This window comes from Aquarana catesbeiana, linkage group LG06 (assembly GCF_042186555.1).
Source record: "Aquarana catesbeiana isolate 2022-GZ linkage group LG06, ASM4218655v1, whole genome shotgun sequence".
In the NCBI taxonomy this organism is placed as follows: domain Eukaryota; kingdom Metazoa; phylum Chordata; class Amphibia; order Anura; family Ranidae; genus Aquarana; species Aquarana catesbeiana.
In genome coordinates, this window is record NC_133329.1 from 133454702 (window position 1) to 133476691 (window position 21990).

The following is a 21990-nucleotide window of genomic DNA, read 5'->3' on the forward strand; positions in this document are numbered from 1 at the left end:
AGTAGACACTGGCTAGGCTTACCAATAGAAGGCAACAAACATACAGTATAAACATACAGTATACAGTATAAATGTACATGAAAGGCGTATACATGTACAATTCACATTTGATCTGTTAAGCCTCCACCATAGAATATATCCGTACATTAATGAAGAAAGTAGACTGTAGGATATGGAGATACAGGATTAAGTGGGTAGTAAAAAGCAGACAGACTGAGATTGCATTACCTTTTCATAGAGGTTTTCAGAAGCTGAGCTAGCCAATATTGTTATCAGTACTTTCATACAATGCAGGCTGATGTCTGTACAGTACTGCTGGCATATGCTAATCAAGGACTGCAGGCAGCACAGCAACTGCTCCAGGTACAGCACCTGTCAAATTAAAGACACATTAGACAGAAATAGGTCCATTGTTAGGAAGTACAGATGAGAAATATAGATATTCTAACTTAATAGCTTGCTGATTAAACCATAAAATGATACTTCTCAGTCATCGCATACCAAGCATACCTTTCAAATGGCCACAGATGGACACTTAGGATTAGCCTGCACAGACACATTTACAAGTGCTTAAAAAAAAAAAAAACACAGTATAAGAGGTACACATTTAAGAAGCATTTTCATTGGAAAGCAACAACAAAAAAAAGCAGCAGAACCCTACAGATTGAGTCAGTTTACACTGGGAAAAATAGAGCGCTTTAAGCCTTGGCTCACACTATTATTTACATGTGAATCACACAGTAACCACACTGCATTCCTTTACAGTCCACATGCGATTCTGTGTGGTGCGATTTGAGTCCATTCATTTAGAATGGGTTCAAATTGCACTGCATTCGCACCAAAGTCGTGCATACAGCAATTTTGTGAATGCATTGCAACCGGATTGCATGGTCATTTTGTATCATGCGATCTGGCGCAGGCAAAACGCACTGAGTTTGTGACCTGCGTGTGGGGTGATGTTACATAGTAGGTAAGGTTGAATAGAAACAATAGTCCATCCAGTTCAACCTGTGTAGGTGTAAGTGTGTCAGTGTCTATAATTATTACCCATATCCCTGTATGTTGTGTTCTTTAAGATCCTCATCCAAGAGTCTTTTTAAAATATCCATACTCCCCGCTGCCACTACCAATTGAGGAAGAGGGTTCGACACCTTTATTGCCCCGTCCCCTGAATAACCCCCTGTCCAGTTTAAGGTTAAACCACTTCTCCAATCTCATTGTGTGACCCTGTGTCCTCTTGCACTCCTGAGACTGAATATTTTTTTTTCCTATGCTGGGATCACCATTGAGGTATTTGTAAATCGCTATCACGTCCCCTCTCAAGAGTCGCTTCTCCAGTGACAATACATTTAGTGCTTGCAGTCGTTCTTCGTAATTGAGGTCGTCCAGTCCTCTTATTCATTTTGTTGCCCTTCTTTGGACTCGCTCCAGTTTCAGCACATCCCTTCTGAGGACTGGTGACCAGGACTGGACAGAATACACTAGATGTGGTCTAACAAATGTTAGATAAAGTGGTACAATTATTGTTCTATCTCTGGAGTATATCCCTTTTTTTTTTATGCAAGCTAAAATTCTGCCAGCTTTGGTAGCTGCAGCCTGACATTGCATGCTATTGCTCAAACTGTCATCTACCAGGACCCCAGATCTTTCTCCAATCTTGGATTCCCCCCAGCAGTTCTCCCCCTAGTGAGTAGTTTGCATTTAAGTTTTTTGCCCCCAAGTGAATTACTTTACATTTCTCCACATTAAACCTCATTTACCATGTAGTTGCCCACTCCATTATTTTGTTCAGGTCTTTCTGTAAAATTTCTATATCCTGATGTGAAGTTATTGCCCTGCTTATTTTTGTGTCATCTGCAAAAACTGAGATCGAGCCATCCTCTATATAATTTATGAATAAATTGAATAGAATTGGTCCCAATACAGAACCTTGGGGTACCCCACTTACCACTCCAGACCAGTCTGAGTACACGTTATTTATCACCCTCCCCTTTGGGCACGCCCCTGTAATCAATCTTAACCATGTTAAGATTGCACTAACAACCACGTCAGATGGCAAGGGCAGTGCGATTTAAATGTGGTGCGGGAAACCGGCACGAATTGCGGGTTTCCCGCACCACATTCTATGGTGAACCAGGGCTTAAGGCTATCTTCACCTTTGGAATAGGTTACATACATATTTAGGGTGTAATATGCAACACGTTCCAGCTTCTGCCCTGTCCACCCCCTCTTTTCTTCCCCTGTAACAGCGGGCAGGAGGATCCCCTTTCCATATTCACTGACACATTTAAAAAAAGTCACAGCTATGTGGGATTTCTCCTGCAAAGCCGTTATTCATTCACAGGAACCTGTGAATGAAGAAACTACAAGTGCCGTCTTAAACCACGGGAGATGGCTTGTAGTTCTCAATGGACTATGAGGCCTCTGTCTCATAGTTCATTTGCATTTTCTCCAGCTTTCTAATAGAAAGCCCATACAGGAGGTATCGGCAAGAAAGCTAGAGAAAGTGTCTGCAGGAGCCTGACATTGCACCGATTCTGGGGAAAAAATTAATGCACATTTTATTCTGCAAAAATATGCATAGTTATTACTTTTTCTTAAAAGGTGAACTTGGGCTTTATAGTGTTTGTAAAGACAAAATGTACAAAAAACAAACATGTCATACTTGCCTCCTCTGTGCAATGGTTTTGCACAGAGCAGCCCCAATCCTCCTCTTCTCAGGTCATCCGCTGGCACTCTGGGATCCTCCCTCTTGCCAAGTGCCCCCATAGCAAGCGGCTTCTGAGCTGGCTCTCTGTGTCCAAAAGACAAAGAGTGTGGCTCAGCCCCGCCTCTGCTCCCTCCTCACTGGCTGTGATTGACAGCAGCGGGAGCCCATGGCTCATGCATTTCAGCCAATAAGGAGGGAGAGACCTGGGAGTGCTCCGGCTCTCATGCACATCATTGGATCGAGATCAGGCTCAGGCAAGTATTAGGGGGGTGAGGGGGGAGCTTTTTACCTTCATGAATAGAATACATGTAGGTTAAAAACCACTTTAATAAATCTTATAAAATTCATACAGCGTGACTTATTTTAAGGGTCAAGGATTGAAGGAGCTCTACAAGGATGGTTATAAAGATTAGAATGGTCTGTGATAATCATGCTAAACTTGCTAATAAGGAAGCCCAACACTCCCTACATGCTTGTTGGCAGTCTTTGTTTTAACTGGGCAAGTCTCATTTTTGGAAGACAGGGAGGCAGTGGGCTAGATAAACTATTGTCAGTGCACAGAAACCTGCTTTGATTGATCCACCAAATAATGGTTCAGTTTAATGGGTTTGAAATGAAAGATTTGACTAATGCAGCAATGGTAAAAAAAAAAAAAAAAATCCCAAGTGCAACATATTGCACAGAAAGTCACACAAGGTGCATAAAAAAACAAAAAGACAAACAATGGAACAGAAAATGTGTTTGTCAATATTTGGAGCAATAGCGGTATCAAGTAGGGGACCAAGAGGATGAAGTCGCCAGACAGTTATACATTCTACTATGTGCAAAATTATATGAGTTACAACATAATAGTTTAACATGCGGTCTGCCAAAAGAAGCCACACACGGCAATTTGCTCCTCTTAACAACCGCCAATCCTAGTTAATCTGGCCCAGTGTGTTCAAGCAGAAAGGAAGTGAGATGCCCCATCCTCCTAGTCTTTCATCAGCTATATGTATTGTTATAACCTGCTGTACATAGGTAGGTTGTTTTAAGCAAGTAGAAAGCTCCTGTTCAGCTTTGTGCTCACCACGTCCTGGGTGCAAAATAGAAATAATCACGTGTAATATCCTATTTTAATTTATGGTTCTGAACATAAAAAGATAAATATATCCATTCTATATGTCATTTAAGAAGTATTAGGGGTGATGGGGGTGTGTGGCTTTTAAATAGACAGGATTATTCAAAGAGACGAGGAAGGGGAAATGGGGTCAGCACACAGAGGGGAAGGAGGTGCTTTGCGACTGGGGAGGGGGGTTTTACGAGTTACCCAAAAAAAATTTCTTCTCAATGAAGGTGCTAACTAAAAGCATCCAGCTTGGCAACATAAAAACATTTAATAACTGAATGTCAATTCTCATCGAAGCAATCTATGATCACACCACTTGGCATCTCTAGATGGTTATCAGACACAAGACGCCATGTAGATTAGCCGGTAGCTGTGAAGTCTGGTTAGGTCTCTCCTACCTATGTTCTTCAATTACATTCGTTTATGATGGAGTTGCTAACGCTCACGTTACACCAGTGCAGCTGCTGATTCCCTGTGGTTCGTGTGATCTTAGTAATTCTGCTAGCCAATGCATAACGAATGCATTAAGAAGGTCTACAACCATTTCATTTTCCAGCGCCTTGCTGGACCAAGTATGTCTCAGAGACTCGAGACATGCCAATCTCTATATAAAAAATATACACAAGGAACTAAGAATCTGCCAACTTAAAGTGGTAGTAAACCCTTTTGTGCCATTTTTACCTACAGGTAAGCTTATAATAAAGCTTACCTGCAATGCATACTAGCACATTATGGCTTAAACTTGCAGGGGGAACCCCCCTTTTTTTCCCTCTAACTTTACTACCGCTTTAAAGTGATATTAAATCCAAAACCAAAAATGTAATATATTGCAGCTTACCAGTCATTACAGTAGATGTGGTGGCTGCATCAGTTTTCTTAGACTTTTTTTCCCCTTCTGTTCTCATCTAGCGATTTGGCCAATAACACACCTCCTGTATTAGAGTGCCCCCACTCTGGATGAATGAGCACATCTGGACAGTGGTATAGTCAGTCTGGGGGGGGGGGGGGGAATGTTATGTGTACCAGCAGATTGTAAGACACTAACAAATTGAAGCCAAACTCTAGGTAATGCTTTATAATCAGTTAGAGCAAATGGTCTTTTCCATAAATAAAAACAGACCATCGTAAGCACCCCTGCCAGTGATAAATGGTTTGCCTTATCCCTTTAAACCAATACATTTGAAGGACAGCTTGTTCTTTTGAAAAACATACTTACTGGCTGGATCACCAGATGAAAATAGAAGAAATCATGAAAAAGAAAAACGAATGCAGCCATCACATCTAAGAATTGGTAAGCTGCAATGTAGTTAATGTTTGCTATTGGATTTAATACAGCTTTAATAGCTGCAACTCATAGATACTTCCAATGTGCCTTAAAATGGTTTTAAGATCTTACAGCATATTAAACAACTATAGATCTAAGTGGAGTTCCACCCACATTTTACACTCCTCACCATCCAGCACTAATGTGCACCCTAAAAACAAATTGGCATTTTTTTTAAACTTTTTTTAGCATTTTTCTTTTTTCACTTCCTCCTTAGTGGCCGCAGCCCTGCACGTCATTTCCGGTTTTGCATTGTCTCCTGGGAGATGTGTGTCATCAATCCCAGGAGGCAATAGGCATAGCAAAGGGGCGGCAACTGCCTCAGACAATGCTGTTGCTATGGAAACCGGACCTACACGCTATTATACCGCTCGTGCCGCACTTCGCATGCGCGAGATCGGCAGGTGCATGCTGGCTTCAGATGCCCACACAGGGGATGGCAGCAGTGTGCTGGGACTTATTAAAATAAGAAAACAAACAATGCTGCAAATATACTAAACGGACCTTAGTTTACAGCATACATTTACTAGAATACACCAAGCAAAAATTTGATCCCTGGGTGGCACTGTTACTACTGGACATCCTTTTTTGATCCAAAAATCAATGGATGGAAAACTGTTGATGGAACAGTGGCCAGCACCCAACCAGAATACAATAGCCAGCAGGAGAGATTTGTGGATGGGGGAATCCAGTGGTTTTTCACGTTTTTCCCATGGGATTGGAAAAGAAATCTTACAGCGTATTAACAGTTTAGAATTAAAACTACTACTCTACCTCGTTAGATACAGTGTGGCAAGTGAGTGTTGTCACCCTAGGATAGAAAGTAGATTGCTGGTAGGATCAGCTGGTGAAAATAAAGAGAGAGGGAAAAAGCCTTGAAAAGAAAACAAATGTAGTAATCCCATCTAAGGACTGGTAAATTAAAATATATATATATATATATATATATATATATATATATATATATATATATATATATATATATATATATATATATATATATATATATATATATATAAAATACATGTTTCCACTGGTTTCTGCTCGCCCACAGATAACATTGAAAATACTAACAATATCATACAAAGCCATAAACAACTCTTCCTCAAGCTACAACACCAAATTCATCTCAAAAGATCACTCAAACTGTCCTCTTCCCAAGACCTCCTTGCTCTCTAGTCCCTCTTCGTCACCCTCTCCCATGGTCACCTCCGGGATCTCTCCCATCCTTTGGAGCTTCATACTTCAAACTGTCCGGCTTTGTCAACCATTAGGCAATCCATGAAACTCATCTACTTTGGGAGGCCTATCCAGCCTGCACTTAATAAACTGTACTTTAAAGTGTTATTAAAGACATTTTTATCTTTATTAAACTAAATATGTTATACTCACCTGCTCTGTGTAATGGTTTTGCACAGAACGGCACCAAACCTGCTCTTCTGGGGTCCCTTGCCAGCAATCTTGGCTCCTCCTCTTCTCCATGTGCTCCCATAGGAATCCGCTTGCTAAGGGGATACACAGTGCGTGCTCGCTCCCAAGCTGTGTATGTCTATGGAGCCTTACTCCATAGGACACATGCAGTAGTGCCCTGCCGTCTGCTTCCTACTCACTGCCAATGGCTCCTGCTGCTGCCAGAATCTCTGTGTGAAGAGGAATAGAGGGGAGAAGAGATGCAGCCGTGCACAGCGCTGGATCTCTTCTTCACTCTCTTGCCCTTCACAAGTGGGGAGAACAGAAAGCTAGAAAACATTTTTTACCTTAAAGTGGTTGTAAAGGCACAAGGATTTTTTACCTTTATGAATTCTATACATGAAGGTAAAAAACCTGTGTGCAGCAGGTCCCCTAATACTTACCTGATCCCCTCTCGATTCAGTCCATTAGAACCTTGGCTCTCTGGGGACTCGCACTCCTGATTGGCTTTTGGCAGCAGCGGGAGCCATTGGCTGAATGGACACACAGAGTCGCAGCTTGGGAGCGTGCCTGCTAAGGTGCTCTCACAGCAAGTTGCTTGCTGTGGGGGCACCTGGCAGGAGGGAGGCGCCAGGTGCGTCAGCGTGGGACCTGAGGAGAAGGAGGATCTGGGCTACTCTGTGCAAAACCATAGCACAGAGCAGGTAAGTAAAACATGTTATTTTAGAAAAAAAAAAAAAACAAGACTTTGATATCGCTTTAATGCAGGGTATGCATGAAGGTAAAAAATGTTTTGGCTTTAGAACCTTACAGTTATTACGTTTTGTATCACTTGACCTTGCCTTGTAAACTCTCAAAAGCAATGCTCCCTTAACCTTTTTGTATTGACTTGGATTGTAACTGTTCCACCTCCCTTTATTCTAAAAGCACGCTGCAAACTGTTGGTACTATATAAATCCTGTATAAGAAAACTAAATGAAAACTGCATGTTGTCAGGAGGAAGACAAGTATTATAGCTGGAGGATTGCACTCAGGGTGGTTGTATTAAAAGACAACTGTACTAAAAAAGACAGGGTGGATAAAAAAAAAAAAAAAAATTCAATGATTTTTATCAAATTTATTTTAATAAAAATGCTTTTAGAGTAAAACTCTATCTAAAAGATAGTTTTCTATTTAAGATACATTAATAATTTAGTTTATTCAGCATGAAATTGAGCTTGGTTATGTAGCATGAGGCTGTATATTCTGCAATATTTACATTTTTGGTTAAATCATTTAATTTTTCCAAGCTGAGATAAAATGCACTGTATTGATGCCTTCACACAATTTTACAGTAACCATGAGATAAAACAAAGTTCAGGAATATTCCTTTATCCCATTGTTTTGCAAATCTATGTACACTACAATCTGTATGATTCAATCGGTTCTGATATCGCTATTTTACTAACCCGACAGCTTATTATTCTAAATAGGAAACATTAATTTTGTTTGCAAATATTAAAGATACTAACTACCAGCAGGAATGAGTTCTTACATTTAAAGAGCACCTGTCATTTCAGATCCATCATGGCAGCGCTTGTTGGCGGACATCCACTCACCTGCTGCCGCCACGTCCCTCACCTTGTTGTGTCACTGCCACATCACCAGCCGTCCCATTACAGTGAACAGGACTGTCGGTAAGTCAACAGCGGGTCAGAGGAGGAGCCGCTGAAAGGCAGGGATTACAGTTGCTCTTTAAAAATTATGATTTAAAATAGAGTTGATTTAAATAAAAAGCTTTTTACTAGCGATTTAAATCATGACTTAAATCAATTCCACCCTGACAAAGGTGAGGTGCAAATATCCTTGAAATAAGTCTCTATGTATATACATAAATCACTGCCCAAAGAGAGATGACAGTACTGTGTGTGCCTAGTTTCAGGCTAGTTAAATTTTGCTAAAAACCCATTTATGACAACATGTTCTCTTTAAATAAAATTGTGAACTAAGGAATGCATAGAAGAAAGTGGCTTTGAAGTCTCTGTATCACATTTCGCTCTCTCAGCTGACAGGTGCATAATACAGAGGCAAACACCTGGGAATAATCCAATTCATAAAGTCCTTATCCAGGTATTACAGGAAGATCACAGCACTCAGGGACTGCAATGACATGACCTACTGACAGTGTATCATTATAAAATGGTAATTTTGATTTCTTGATGTGACTGGGCTAGTTCATAAAACTGTGCTGTCAGGTAGGATTAGGCTGAGTCTATGGACAGTCAATCATCAGCACCATATTGAGGGAGATATTCCCAGTTACATCAGTCTAACAATGAGCTCAATTACAGTGTGGTGTGTTTGTTTTATTCACATCCTGAGAACGTATACACAAAATACATTATTAATCATCTTATACATCAACGGTTGGAAATTGCTGCAATTATTACTGCCTGGTAAACAATAGAAGACATTGTTATGTTCTCTGGAGATTACGCTGCAAGGAAACTTCTTGCATGGTTCATTTTTTTTTTTTTTTTAAGGGATCCCAGCTTGATAACATAAGAAAATCAAAGTTGGAGGATATAAAGGGTCAGCCCACCCAAAACTGATATTTCGCTTTTTGGTAAATGCTGGAGGGATAAACCACCCAATAATTTTTTAGAACCCTCAGGCAACATGTAGTATGAGATATCAGCACTTGAGATTTGGAGTCTATACACATGATGAGGTCATTAGGAGGAGGAGGAGGAGGAGGAGGAGGAGGAGGAGGAGGAGATCTCGCTCTTCATGTTGGAGGTTTTATATATTTTACGATAGGTGGACTGTAACACCAGCTTCTGGAACATTAAGAGGGAAGCAGAAACACCCACAATTCCTATGTGAAATGTTTTTAGGGAAAAATTTGGTAAATAAAAGTGGTATTACACTGCATCTGAGCACCACAAACTAAAAATGCTATTTAATTCATTTTTGATATTCAAAACAAACCCCCCCATCCATCCAGGTCTCCATGCTTTATTTTGCTGAGAAATCACTTTGAAAAACAAGGGCAAATGATTAATGTAGCATTTACTTCCTGGAATCCATTTGCCCTTAGGTCAGGCATGCTGGTAGGAGTGTGTGTTCAGCTGAGAAAACACCTCTTCCCCTTATGAGGATTCCTGGGATGTATGACATAATTTGTGTCTTGGTGCCTGTTTTTTTCCCTTTTTTTTTTTTGTACCAGACCACCGCCGTATGGGATCTGGTACAATGATGCTTATGTTTCTAACCATAACATAGCTAAAACCATAGATCTCACAGTTGAGTATGAGAACTCCCTGGAAGGCACAGGTAATGCAGCATTCCCAGGGCAGCTGGAAGGCACTGGTTATGTCACCAGTGCTACAGAAGGAAAGACAAGTTCATTGATAGCAAAATAATGTGCATTAAACCTAAAGCCTCATGCACACAGACATTTATTAGCACAAACATCCTCAAGCATAAAATACCCATGGAGTAACAGGTGCCATGTAAAGTCGCCAATACAAGTGAATGGCAATATGCTGCTATATTTCTGTAAGGGCTTTTTATACCGGCAGCCAGGGGTGGTAAAATCAGGTGGCTGAGCTGCTTTCTTTGTAGCAGCAGCATGTTTAACTCAGGCTTCAGAGTTTGACAGACAGCACAGCTTGGCCTGCAGTTGTGGCATGGCCCAGCTCTTTGGCAGTTAGAAAAAACGGAGGTGTCAGGAGGCCTAGTGTAGGTGTAGTAGTGCCTCCTGAATGCTTGCAAGCTGCTGCTATACCATCCTCTCAAAGGCGAAGGGCAGTACCACCAGTGCAAACAGTCCTAAATGCCGATCACTTCTGCACACTTTGCATTTGGGAAAATAGGTTGTAAAGGCATCATCATGGCACAGAGAGATGTTGTAAATGTACACTGAGGTGTCAATGCAAAAAAAAAAAAATTAATAATAGTAACAATAAAATGCTGCCAGGCAGAGCAGAGACAAGCACTTATGATAGAAGAGACCAATAGGGTTGTTGGCATAAAAATATTGTCTTTTTTTTTTTTGTTTTAGTTCAAATCCGCTTGACTTTTTTTTTTTGTATAGCTTATTTTTATATAGTATACAGGTATAAAAATATGTGCAAGGGAACCTTCTTTCTCGCAATAATTTTGCAGATAAAAAGAGGTTTGTTTCCTCAAGCTGTTTATTAGAAATTAAACAAATTCAACGACTAAAGATGAAAACTGGAGTAAATGTTGCAACAGATGGCCAAATGTTTGCCAGGTGGGGATTTATCTACCATCCTAGGGTGCCTAATGAAAGCTTCAGAAAACAGCAGTGACTCACCACAAACAATGGAGCATGCATAGTGCATAGTGCAACAGGACCAATAACAAGTGCCTCCAAATGTCAACAAGATTCAGAAGGAGCCCCATTATTGTGAGTTACGCTCAAAATTGAGAGCCTTTTATGACAATTCTATTTGAAAAGTAAGTTTTTTCCTTATAGGAGCCACATTTCCAATCAGCATGTAAAAAATAAAAGCTGGGTATGCTGTGCAAGTTTAGGGGCTTTGCAGTGCAAATATTTATTCTTTTTTTGTGGTTTATATACACTTTAAAGCCCAACTCTAAGATGAATGTAAACCCCCCCCTCCCAACTCCTCCTCTCAGACCCCCCCCCCAAAAAAAAGGCTCCCTAAATCCCCATTTACTTACCATATGTGATCATCCAGCATTGGGCCCTTCTTTCTGTTTACTTTTTGGATGAGTTCCTCTTCGGGGTGTCCATGCCACTGCCTGCGTGACATGTACAATTCCCATTGGCTGACTAGTGACTAGTAGAGGGGTCTGAGTATCCAGAAAAGGGATCAACATCAGCCCAAGAAAGAGTGCTGAGGACTGTCTAGCAAGGGCTAACACATTAACATCTGGCTGCGGGATGGGTTAGATGGGAAAATTGTTAAATTTGCAGGAGTTGGGCTTTAAACAATGGAGCTGGTAAAATAGCTTGCACAGTAAAGTTCTTACCTCTGCCTCCAAGCTGGAACCCTTCATATCTTGTACTTCTGTATAATGGTGTGTGTGTGTGTTGCCTCTGTGCACCATATAATGCAAGGCTGGGCTCCAGAGCAGCCAAATCCCCAGACCACAGTATATTCCCATTGGGGTGTGGGTTAAGGAACTAGCTTGGCCCCGTGTAAGATTTTTTTTTTTTTTTTTTTAAAGATAAGAGGAGCAGCCAATCCCAGCAATCTAGAAGCATGGCAAATGACTGCCCACATATGCTCCAGTAGCCTTACTAAAAATATTTTTTCAGTCAAATCAAACCTCATCCAAAGATTAGCAAAGAGAGACAAGACCAGTGAAGCACAGTCATTGTGCAGTACTACTAAACGGAAAGCATATTAAGCAAATATGAGTACAAGATAGATAGATTCACCAACCATACTCAAAAACACAGATTTACACCCCTACTTGACAAGGTTATGGTCATCATACATGGCTAAAGCACTGATGAATTCCACTTCATTTCATTACCTTTTCTGAGCCCTGACAGATCTCAGTCTGGGAGATGCCATCAGCAATACGATGTAAATGGGGCTTCAGCACCTCTCTGGAACTCCCTCGGATGAATGCTGCCAGAATCATTAGGTGGGAAGCTAGGGGAGACTTCTGCAGTGCTGGCAAGATCAGCTTGAGAAACACTTCAGGGTTCACAAAGGTTCCAATCAACTCTGCCGCTTTAATACTCTAAAACACAAGATGTTGCATACAATGTTATGATTATTATCACACAACTATATAGAATATACATCATTGTAACGCCCTGTAAATGATCTAAATAAAGTAGAAATTCAGAACTTGCCGGTTATGCAGTCAGAAGGGTGTAGTTACAATAAAGTGAACCTGTCACAAGTCTAATGTAGCTACTATGTGTAGATAGTTCTTGGCACTTTTAGGATCATATAGTTGTCTTGTGACCCAATCTTCTCTATTTAAGATTCACATTTTGTGGCCAATATGGAGGAAACGGGGAGAAGAAAGGGCCATATCAGAATGCAACTATTTAAGATCTGGTCAAAGATTGGATAATAAAATTACCCCAGCCATTGGAGCAATAGAGGCACACTGGAAATGAAAATGTATCATGCACATGGAGGCGCTTGCCAACGCAACAACGGTTAGTTTAGCAACATGCCACAGGCATCTCTGTTGCAGGTTTTCCCCTCAGTTCCTATCTAGGAAAAGCACAGTTGCTGAGAGGAAATCCACTGGAGTCATAGCAATATTTTTCCAGGGAATCTAACCCTTCATGATTTCATCCAAAAATTTTAAAAGCTTTTTTCTGTACTTACATTTTAAAGACTTTCAACCTATAAAACTGAATTTACTTCTGTAATTAGTCTCAGATGACATTTTCAGAAAAAAACCCTTGCTATGCATACCATTAGGTAGTAAAAACACGACTATACTTGATAAACACAAATGTTTTTTTTTAATCAGGGAGTACATAAAAGCCTACAAAAACAGGATTTTTATTGTTACCATAAAATTAATTTCTTGAAGTCCAATAAGGGACACAGGAATTCGGCATAATTCGAGCATCACATTGTTCCCAACCACTAGATGTGTTTGTGTGGCAAACACTGTCCCAGGCTTACTACCAGAACTGTCTTGTGCCACCGGTAAAGCATGGTGGCGGTGCGATTATGGTTTGGGCAGCCATATCTTGGTATTCTGCAGGCCCCATCATTGCCTTGAAAAGGTAGAGTCATTGCTAGCAACACATTTTGGCTGACCATGTGCCCCCCGTGGTGCAGACATTGTTTCCCAAAGACCATTTACCAAGACCATGATGCTCCGATTCACACAGCTGGTGACGAGTATGCAGACGAAGTCTGGCACCTTCCCTGGATGCTGCAGTTGCCAGGCCTCAATATCACAGAGCAACCAAGATCAATTCAAGAGAAGAAGGTTTGAACTAACTTTCTGCCTCCGACATCTTTGCGAGAACGGGAATGATTTTAACATGAAGGGTGGTATCAGATTTGTTTATCCATCAACAAAGACTTAGATTTGTCAATTCCAGGAGAATTCAGGCTGTCTTGGATGCCAAAGGTGGTCCAACACCATATTAGGTAAGGATTTTGTTCTTTTTGTCTAACCCCTGTACAACTTATGCTGTGTACACACGACCGGAATTTGACCGAACTGGTCCGACGGAACAAACCTGTCGGACAATTCGATCGTGTGTGGGCTTCATCGGACCTTTTCTGTCGAAAAATCTGTCGGACTTTAGAAATCTTTCCGACAGACTCAAGTCCGATCGAGAAATCTGTTCGTTTGTATGCTAGTCCGACGGACAAAAAAAGGACGCTAGGGCAGCTATTGGCTACTGGCTATGAACTTCCTAATTCTAGTTTGGTCGTACGTCATCACGTTCCAAACGATCGGACTTTGGTGTGATCGCGTGTAGGCAAGTCTGTTTTGTTGGAACTCAGTCGATGAAAAGTCCGGTCATGTGTACACGGCATTAGAGTATTATAGACTGAAATATCCCACACCCCCTTCATTGTCTTAAAGTTTTTGCTGAATATGTACTCTGGCTATGAAAGTTTGATTTCTTAATGCAATTATTTGATGACTTTTAGCACTTCATATGTGCTCTCTTGAAGTTTGGTGAATGACCTAGATGTACAGCCAGTCTCCTCCCATTGGTGGTGTTCTGGCCAGATAACTGGGGTTCATAAACATTTGATTATCTGTGCTTTGTGTGACTGAAAATCTGTTACAAGCAAGAAAGCACACCTTTGCCATGACAGAACACTTTGTTTATTTAGTGCTACTTTCACATCTCCATAGGTATCAGTGACAGACCTTTCCATTAACCATTTCATGGACAGTGATTGTTTAGGAGGCATGGCAATTGGTGGGCGATTGGCTGATTAGCCCACACAGCGATAATTGACAAGCGATATTTAATGAAGATTACAAAATGACTGCCTCCTTAAAAAGAGATGTATGTTTTTGTTTTCCAGAATCATACTTACCTAGGTGGATCTGTCCCCCGTGGCCTCTAACAATGAACGGTGTTCAATTGCTCTGTCCCCCCCCCCCCCCCCACACACACACACACACACACACTGGAGTGCTGGGCTGTGGAGAGGGCAGGAGCAGCCACCTCAGGCCCTTTAAAGCTCGCTAAGAGGCGGAGCAGGATGCTGGTCCAGGCATGTGGGCAGATCCCAACTCCATTGTCGCAATCTTGCCCGAGCCTGGACCGGCTCTGTGACGTCAGCCCACTGTCTGCTGAAAACGGGTCACAAGGGTGCAGAACGAACTCCACTTCTGTGATCCACAAGTACAGCCAAACAAGCTTTGGTTTTACTTATTTTTTAAAAAGGGACATACTATATACATTATACAATATGCTTGATGAAGATGCATTCACCAGTGGTAGTGTGCGTTTTCCTTGGCCAAGGATTTTAAATGTTTGTCTGTGGTTTATGTCAATATGAATTGATTAAATAAAATATGAAATGTTATATTTAAGACTGACCATCTTGATGCACATTTATATATACACAGTATATATTTCAAATTACTTACAGTATGCAGGGAGTTTGGTAGTCACAGCCAGATTTTTTTTTTTGTGTGTTATCTAGTGACTTGTGACCACACAAGTATTGAGGTTTGAGGATTTTTATTGGCTCTCCTTAATTAAGGTCAGGGACTCTGCAGGGGATGGCGCTGGAGCACCTTGAGACACTCTGCCATCAAGTGTTGATCACATGTGGTCAATAAGTCCTGAGTGAACATAGAGGTCCCTGGGGACAGGGCTTGGGACTGTCTCATGCGACCGAGCTGAGAAAGACAACAATCATCTAGCCACAATAACAATGGGGGTATCAGGTTCCAGATTACAGACACTGGTTCCTTTAGAGGATACTGAGTAAACACCCCCAGAACGGCTAAGGCAGTATCAGCTGGGGTCACCAGTAGTAGCAGAACTGTCCCTAGTGTGATTCTGTGGTAATGCAACTAGCCCCAGAATTCAAGACAAGCCCTCAGTTACTCAGAAACCCAAGGCAGCTGGTGCTGATGATGGCTGGGCAGCCGGAGGTAAACAGGTCACTGTAGGCTGACAGCGGTAACAGACTGGAGACCTAAGATTCACAAGGTGCTCTAAAGCAGGGGCAGCAGCATGATGGTGCTTCCTCTCACACTGCATGAAGGGAAAGACAGCATAGAGATTGTGAGCATGGCACTCTACCAGCAGATGATGGCAGCACTCAGTAGAGCAGGAACCTGCCAACTTTCGATCAGCGTGCAGCTGTTTTTCCAAACAGAAGTAGGATCTAACAACCAGCTGTTGTCGAAAGGACATGGTGGAAAACTAGAATCTAATCAGCGATTGCAGGCGAAGGCTGAGAGTGCTAATCTGTGAATTCTGGCGGAGAAGGGGGGAGGGGTGGCAGAAGAGCCCTTCCCGCTGTCAAAATTCAATAGAACAGCAGGGGAGAGCACTGCACCAACATGCAGTGACTCTGAAACGTTGCACTACTCTTGTGATGTGATCATGCATTAAACAATTCGTTTGGACGCTTCCTTGTTGATCCATGGTGTGCTGGCAAACATTTTCCTTGTGACTTCTGAACCAGTTCCCAGCTGGTTGTTGCTGCAGTACCCAAACCCTTGAGAGCTGTTCCAGGAACGTGTGCGATGGGAATATGGAGTACTACATGTCTGGAAAGCGTCACAATGCACAGCCCAGTGCCCAAAGATCACATTTCAGGTTAGCCTTGTGCATCTACTCCAGTGAGGTCCAATTAGGTGAGCCAAAGCTAATCTGAGGAAACACCGATTTGGATAGCTGCTTTATAGAGACCATTTAAGCAGTGATGTAGCAGGGGATCCTGATTGAAGTTAATAGAAATAGAATACATGAATAAAAACAAAAAGGATAATACAAAAAGTGGCTACAGAGCTAGAGAAAAGATGTCCATACTCCTAGGACATTAACAAAAAATAAAGACGTGCTTGGTGGAAGGGATGCTGAACTTAGAGTTGGCTTATGATTATTCGGTTTTCCATGGCCTCTTCTGTAGGCAGCAGTATAACCCAACTGTATCTAAATTCATTTGCCCCATAATGAACAGAACAAGAAAGAAATACAGTCTCACTCAGTCATAAGACCTCCACATATGAAAACATGTTAAATCTTATGTCTTAAAAGGCATTCATTGGGAAAAAAAATTCTGGAGTTTTACAAGCTGTCATTGTGATTTGACAGAGGAAATATGCTTAACACCTGAGACTCTAAATAAATTAAATCTTTTATTGCTTGTGAATAAACAAACACCAAAAGCGGGCGCCAACCATGTTCACTACCATCCATCTTTACCTTAAATACCATTAATTAAACAGTTGCTTGAAAAATGCACACAATATTTTATGTCTCTTAAGTAGACTTACAATCCCCTCATTGAATAAATGTCTAAAATAATATTTTAGAGGAACAAACATTAGACATTAAAAATGTATCATTTGTCATAAAAGGTGGGTAAAGTTATCATTTTTTTCTAATGCTCATTGAATGGAACTGGAGAAAAGTACACAGGAAATCACACAAACCTTTTTTTTTTCTGTGTTGAATTAAAACCATCTTTCTTTACTTTTCATAAACTGAATACAAGCCAGCAATACTGTGAATCAAATACCAGAAATTCAAAGCGCCGTGACCGATTCTAACATGACCTGCAGTGCTCCCAATCAATAAATCTGCCAACATTAGAAGTGCTTGCAAAGATTTTCAAACTGCAATTGTTTCTTTGTTTTCCAAAGAAAAGGGGAAGAATTGCTGTACCAGGTATAGTATATCCAGCTAAGAAAAGCAGAAGTGGGGAAACTCCCTCACCACCTGTCAAGCTCAGTAATAGAACCTGATGCCATTCACAGCCATATACAGGAAAATGTGTTTAGCACAATCACAAATGCCAGCGCAATATATTGGCATGGGTACAAATAAACTAATCATTAATTTTTCTTATTATTATATAGGGTTTATATAGCACCAACAGTTTGCGCAGCGCTTTACAACATGGGGGTAAACAGTACAGTTACAATACAATTCAATACAGGAGGGATCAGAGGGCCCTGCTCATTAGAGCTTACAGTCCAGAAAAAGGTTGAGGTTAAACCTTCAGTCAGAGATAGCATGTTGGAGGACTGCAATGATGTCGTCAGTGGAAGGACCAGGCATATGACACCCCAGGAAATTTCAATTTTTGTTTAGACACTTCAGCCAGCAATTCCTCTATAATACAGCACTGTGCATGGAAAGAAAGTACATGTACCCTGAGCTTGCCGACAGTTGATTTACCTTAGAATTAGGGTTTAGGGCACTTCATTGCGGGCCAAATCAGCATTCTGTTTGCCCTCAAAGGGCCAGTTGTATCTATTATGCCGCGTACACACGAGCGGACTTTACGACAGACTTTGCTCGGCGGACTTTTCGACGTACTTTACGACGGACTTTCTGAATGAACGGACTTGCCTACACACGATCCACCAAAGTCTGTCGAATTTGTACGGGATGACGTACGACCGGACTAAAACAAGGAAGTTCATAGCCAGTAGCCAATAGCTGCCCTAGCGTGGCTTTTTGTCCGTCGAACTAGCATACAGACGAGCGGACTTTTCGACCGGACTCGATTTCGACGGATTAATTTAAAACATGTTTCAAATCTAAGTCCGCCCAACTTTTGAGAAAACAAAGTCCGCTGGAGCCCACACACGATCGAATTGTCTGACGAAATCCAGTCCGCCGGGCAAAGTCTGCCGTAAAGTCCGCGGCATAAGACTATATAAATGTATTTACTCTTTACCATATTAAATAACTGCCTCTGCATTCGACTATTACAGGTCTTAGTAATAACTTAGGACTTAAGTTGTGAAGGGCAAAAGGGCAGGTACAGACCACTACAGAACCCACTCACACTCCTGTAGCAGATGATGCAAGTATGAAAATTAGGGGGTGGGTAGCAGAGACGAGTCCCATCGCAGCTGCATGGAGAAGCGCAGGATTTGGCAGAGGAGTCCTGTCCTCTCTGCTGCTGACTGCTGAGATGAGGGGGGTACTTCAGCTGCAGGAGAGCTGTAAGAACCACATGAAATAGCCTGGAGGGCTGGATTAGGCCCACAGGCCTTGTGTTTGACACATGTGGTTTAGGGGATAAGGTGAAACGAAGCTTAAAAATAAAGAATTTGATAGCAGGATTTTTTTTATCTCTTCTGCCGAAAATGTATTTTCCTGTCTGTTATAAATTATTTTCTTTGTATACACTGCGTGTGGCATTGTGCCATTATGCTGTGCTTAACTGCACATTATGGCAACAGCTCTGGAGACCAAAAGATAATTCTGCTCTGCTTTTTAAAAAAATTTAAAAGGATATGTTTACCTTTGATAACGTGGTACGTTACACCCATTTTCGGGGTGTAACATGTTATGAATGCACCAGCTCCTGCACCTCCCTCTCCCCGCTGTGCCAGTGTGGGATCTTCTCCACCCGCTAGTTGTCAAAATAAAAAAATAAAAAAAGGACGTGGCCGTGCGGGGCTCTACCCACCCGTCTGCGTCACTCATTCACAGTGCTGTGTGAATGGAAAGCCACAAGGTCTAGCAGCCTTTGCGGCTGTCAGCTTGTAGTTTTCAATTAACTACCTGAGTGAGAGCTGTGGTAGTTCATTCATTCTTCCTCTCAGCATGTATTGGCTTCCTTGTACGAGGTACGAGCAAGTCTATACACCAACAGGTCTGCAGGAGACCTGCATGGCACCAGCGATCTGCTGATCGCTGGTGCAATGCTTTACAGGCTCCTGCAACAAAAAATAATAAATGCACATTTTTTACCTGCAAAATAAAAATAAAAAATTAGCATTCAATATTTTTTTCTGAAAAGGTGAACTTATCCTTTAATTCATTATGTCCGACAGGTCATGTCCAGTCATGGCACAAGTTACAGATGTTGAAGCTTCAACAATTGTTCTGCTTTTTATGATAGATTGTTAAAATACAGATTTGGTATTACGTGTAAAGAGGAAGTTTTAAGGGTTCATGTTCAAGGCCCATTCAAACGTGTGCATTGTGCACATTAGCACAATGCATGTCAGTTCACCTACTTTGTGTGTGGTGTGTTGCAGTGCCATTCATTGTGAATGGCACCCGAACGCATAGTATAGCAAACCCCAAAGCACCATGCTTTGTGGAGCACCAAAGCACATATACCATGCACTGTAGATAGCGGTGTTGCAATAAGTTAATTAATTAATAAAAAAAAAAAAAAAAAAAAAAAAAAAAAAAGGGGGTCATGTGCATTTCTAAAAAAAAATCTTTTGGCAGTCTATTCCTCATGAATGGGCTTGCTTAACACAATGCACATTAAATGCATGCCTTAACAAATGTTAGCACATATGCGTTAGCACACTGTAGCAGAACTGTAACAAAGTGTGGCCCCTCAGACTTCATTTTAGGGGCTAAAGTGTGTGTAAGCCTCAACAATTACCTTCCTAGATGTTCTTCCCTTTGGCCTGTTAAATATACCATTAAAAGGCAAGTTTGTTACATCTTTTCGATATGTGCAAAAATGCTTGCTAATCCTGCCAAAAATCCAACGCTCTCCTGTGTTCTGTGCACTCTGCAAGGTTAACTCAAGCTGTATTATCCCTGCCCAGTTCTTCTCTATAAACTACATAATAAACATCACCTATGGATTGGGGAGGTGTTTAATAAAACTAGCATTTCCTGTCCAAGGAAACCATTGGTGTGCATCTATGGATACAGTATAAAAGGGAAACACATTGTCACTCTAGGACAAGAATTTGGTTATTGGTAGCAGTGGGGGTTTAAAGCAGAACTAAAAAGGCAATCTTTTTTTTTTTCATTTTGGATAGAGTAATGGAGGGTTAGGACTCCTATCATTTTTTTTTTGCCACCTGTGTTCCATTGTGGAGATTTCCCTGAACGTCCTGTCCCATATCCAAAAAAGAAAGTGAGAGGGAATTCCCCTTTGGAAGACTTCCCCTCCATTGCTGTTCTGGGGACAACCCAAAATTTGGTATTTTCATTTACTTAAACTTTATTACAGCAAGTGAAAAATTTGTGTAAAAGAAACTTACCTTAGGAAAAAGTTATTTTGAGCATTTTTCCAACAGCCCCACATTGAGGACTACAACATTCTGCCCTTACCGTGAACACCAAAATACTGTGTAAACACAGGATAACCAGTTTGGTCATTAATTAAGGGGAAGGGGGCAGCTCTCTTTTTTTTTTTTTTTCGGTAGACACATTTATTCTATTTCTTGAGCTGTCTAAAGAAAAAATTGGTTGTGCTGCCATATGTATCAACTAATACGATTCAAACCTTTACTGAAAACTGATAGTTTGAGAATAAAAATAAAGATCTTATTAGTTTGCATGCAGCAGTAAAGAATGTATATAACAGTCTGGACATTGATTTGACTACCTGACCATTTGGTCTACAGGTGTCATCAGTGGACAGACCATGGAATATCTACAAATATTGTAAACTGTGGATGATAAAGACATGGCGCCGAGCAAAATGTTCTTTCTATGCCTTACAGCTGCTGTAGTATGAGCGATAAGGACTATATAGTACACAGTAAAAGCATGATCTGTCCATTCTATTGATCTAAACTCACAGCACCCAGAATCTAGCTGCCCTATATTTAATGCAGTTTGCAAGATGAAAGCTTAAGCCTGATTGCTGTGGGCAACCCCCCCCCAGAATTCTACTCACATTGTGCACTACTTTCTTTTCCTCATCCAGACACGATCGGTACAGGGTACTGAGGACCAGCTCCATGTGCTGAGTGGTATGATCTTCTGCATGCATCAACAAGATGACTAATAGCTGAGCTGCTTTAATTCGGGTTCCTGCAACCCAGTCTGTTATATCATGACTGACAGCTGGAAGAATCTTAGACAGGTTTCTGAAGATGAGCTCACGGCAACCCAGCCCAGGTCTTTCCACTGAAACAGAAAAAGGTGCAATGAAACCAACTGACAAATGCCTGATGAAATTAAAAGGCAACACAAACCTCTAAAACATACAGTATGTACTGAATTGCGAAAATACCTCACCTCCTGCAGGGTAGAATGAAGGGTAGGGGTCACCAAAGTCCTTCTTATCTTTTAGATCATCTTCATTCTCGCTTTCCCACTGGAAGCCAACTTTCTTCCAATAATCAAGAGCAATCTGTCTGCATTTAGAGATGATAAATAAAACAATAACAAATAAATTGGCACATGAAGGGTTATTTGGATTAAGCATCAACTGACAGGCAGGTGTAAAAAAAAAAAAAAAAAACTCCAAAAACAAATCAAGCCTCAAAGCTCACTTTGTCTAACATCCAACTGTACAAGAGTAGTGTCTCACACGA

General features: G+C 41.2%; 1 protein-coding gene across 2 annotated transcripts in view; it reads right to left on the bottom strand.

Annotated features, from left to right (window-relative positions):
* Positions 1-21990, bottom strand: part of DNAAF5 (dynein axonemal assembly factor 5) — an 82382-nt gene that overhangs the window by 47407 nt on the left and 12985 nt on the right. For both annotated transcript variants that reach the window (XM_073636845.1, XM_073636846.1), the window contains exons 4-7: positions 21692-21810; positions 21348-21580; positions 12067-12279; positions 229-372 (exon numbers count right to left, since the gene is read on the bottom strand). In XM_073636845.1, the coding sequence (XP_073492946.1) occupies positions 229-372; positions 12067-12279; positions 21348-21580; positions 21692-21810 (709 nt within the window). The remainder of the gene's footprint in view (positions 1-228; positions 373-12066; positions 12280-21347; positions 21581-21691; positions 21811-21990) is intronic.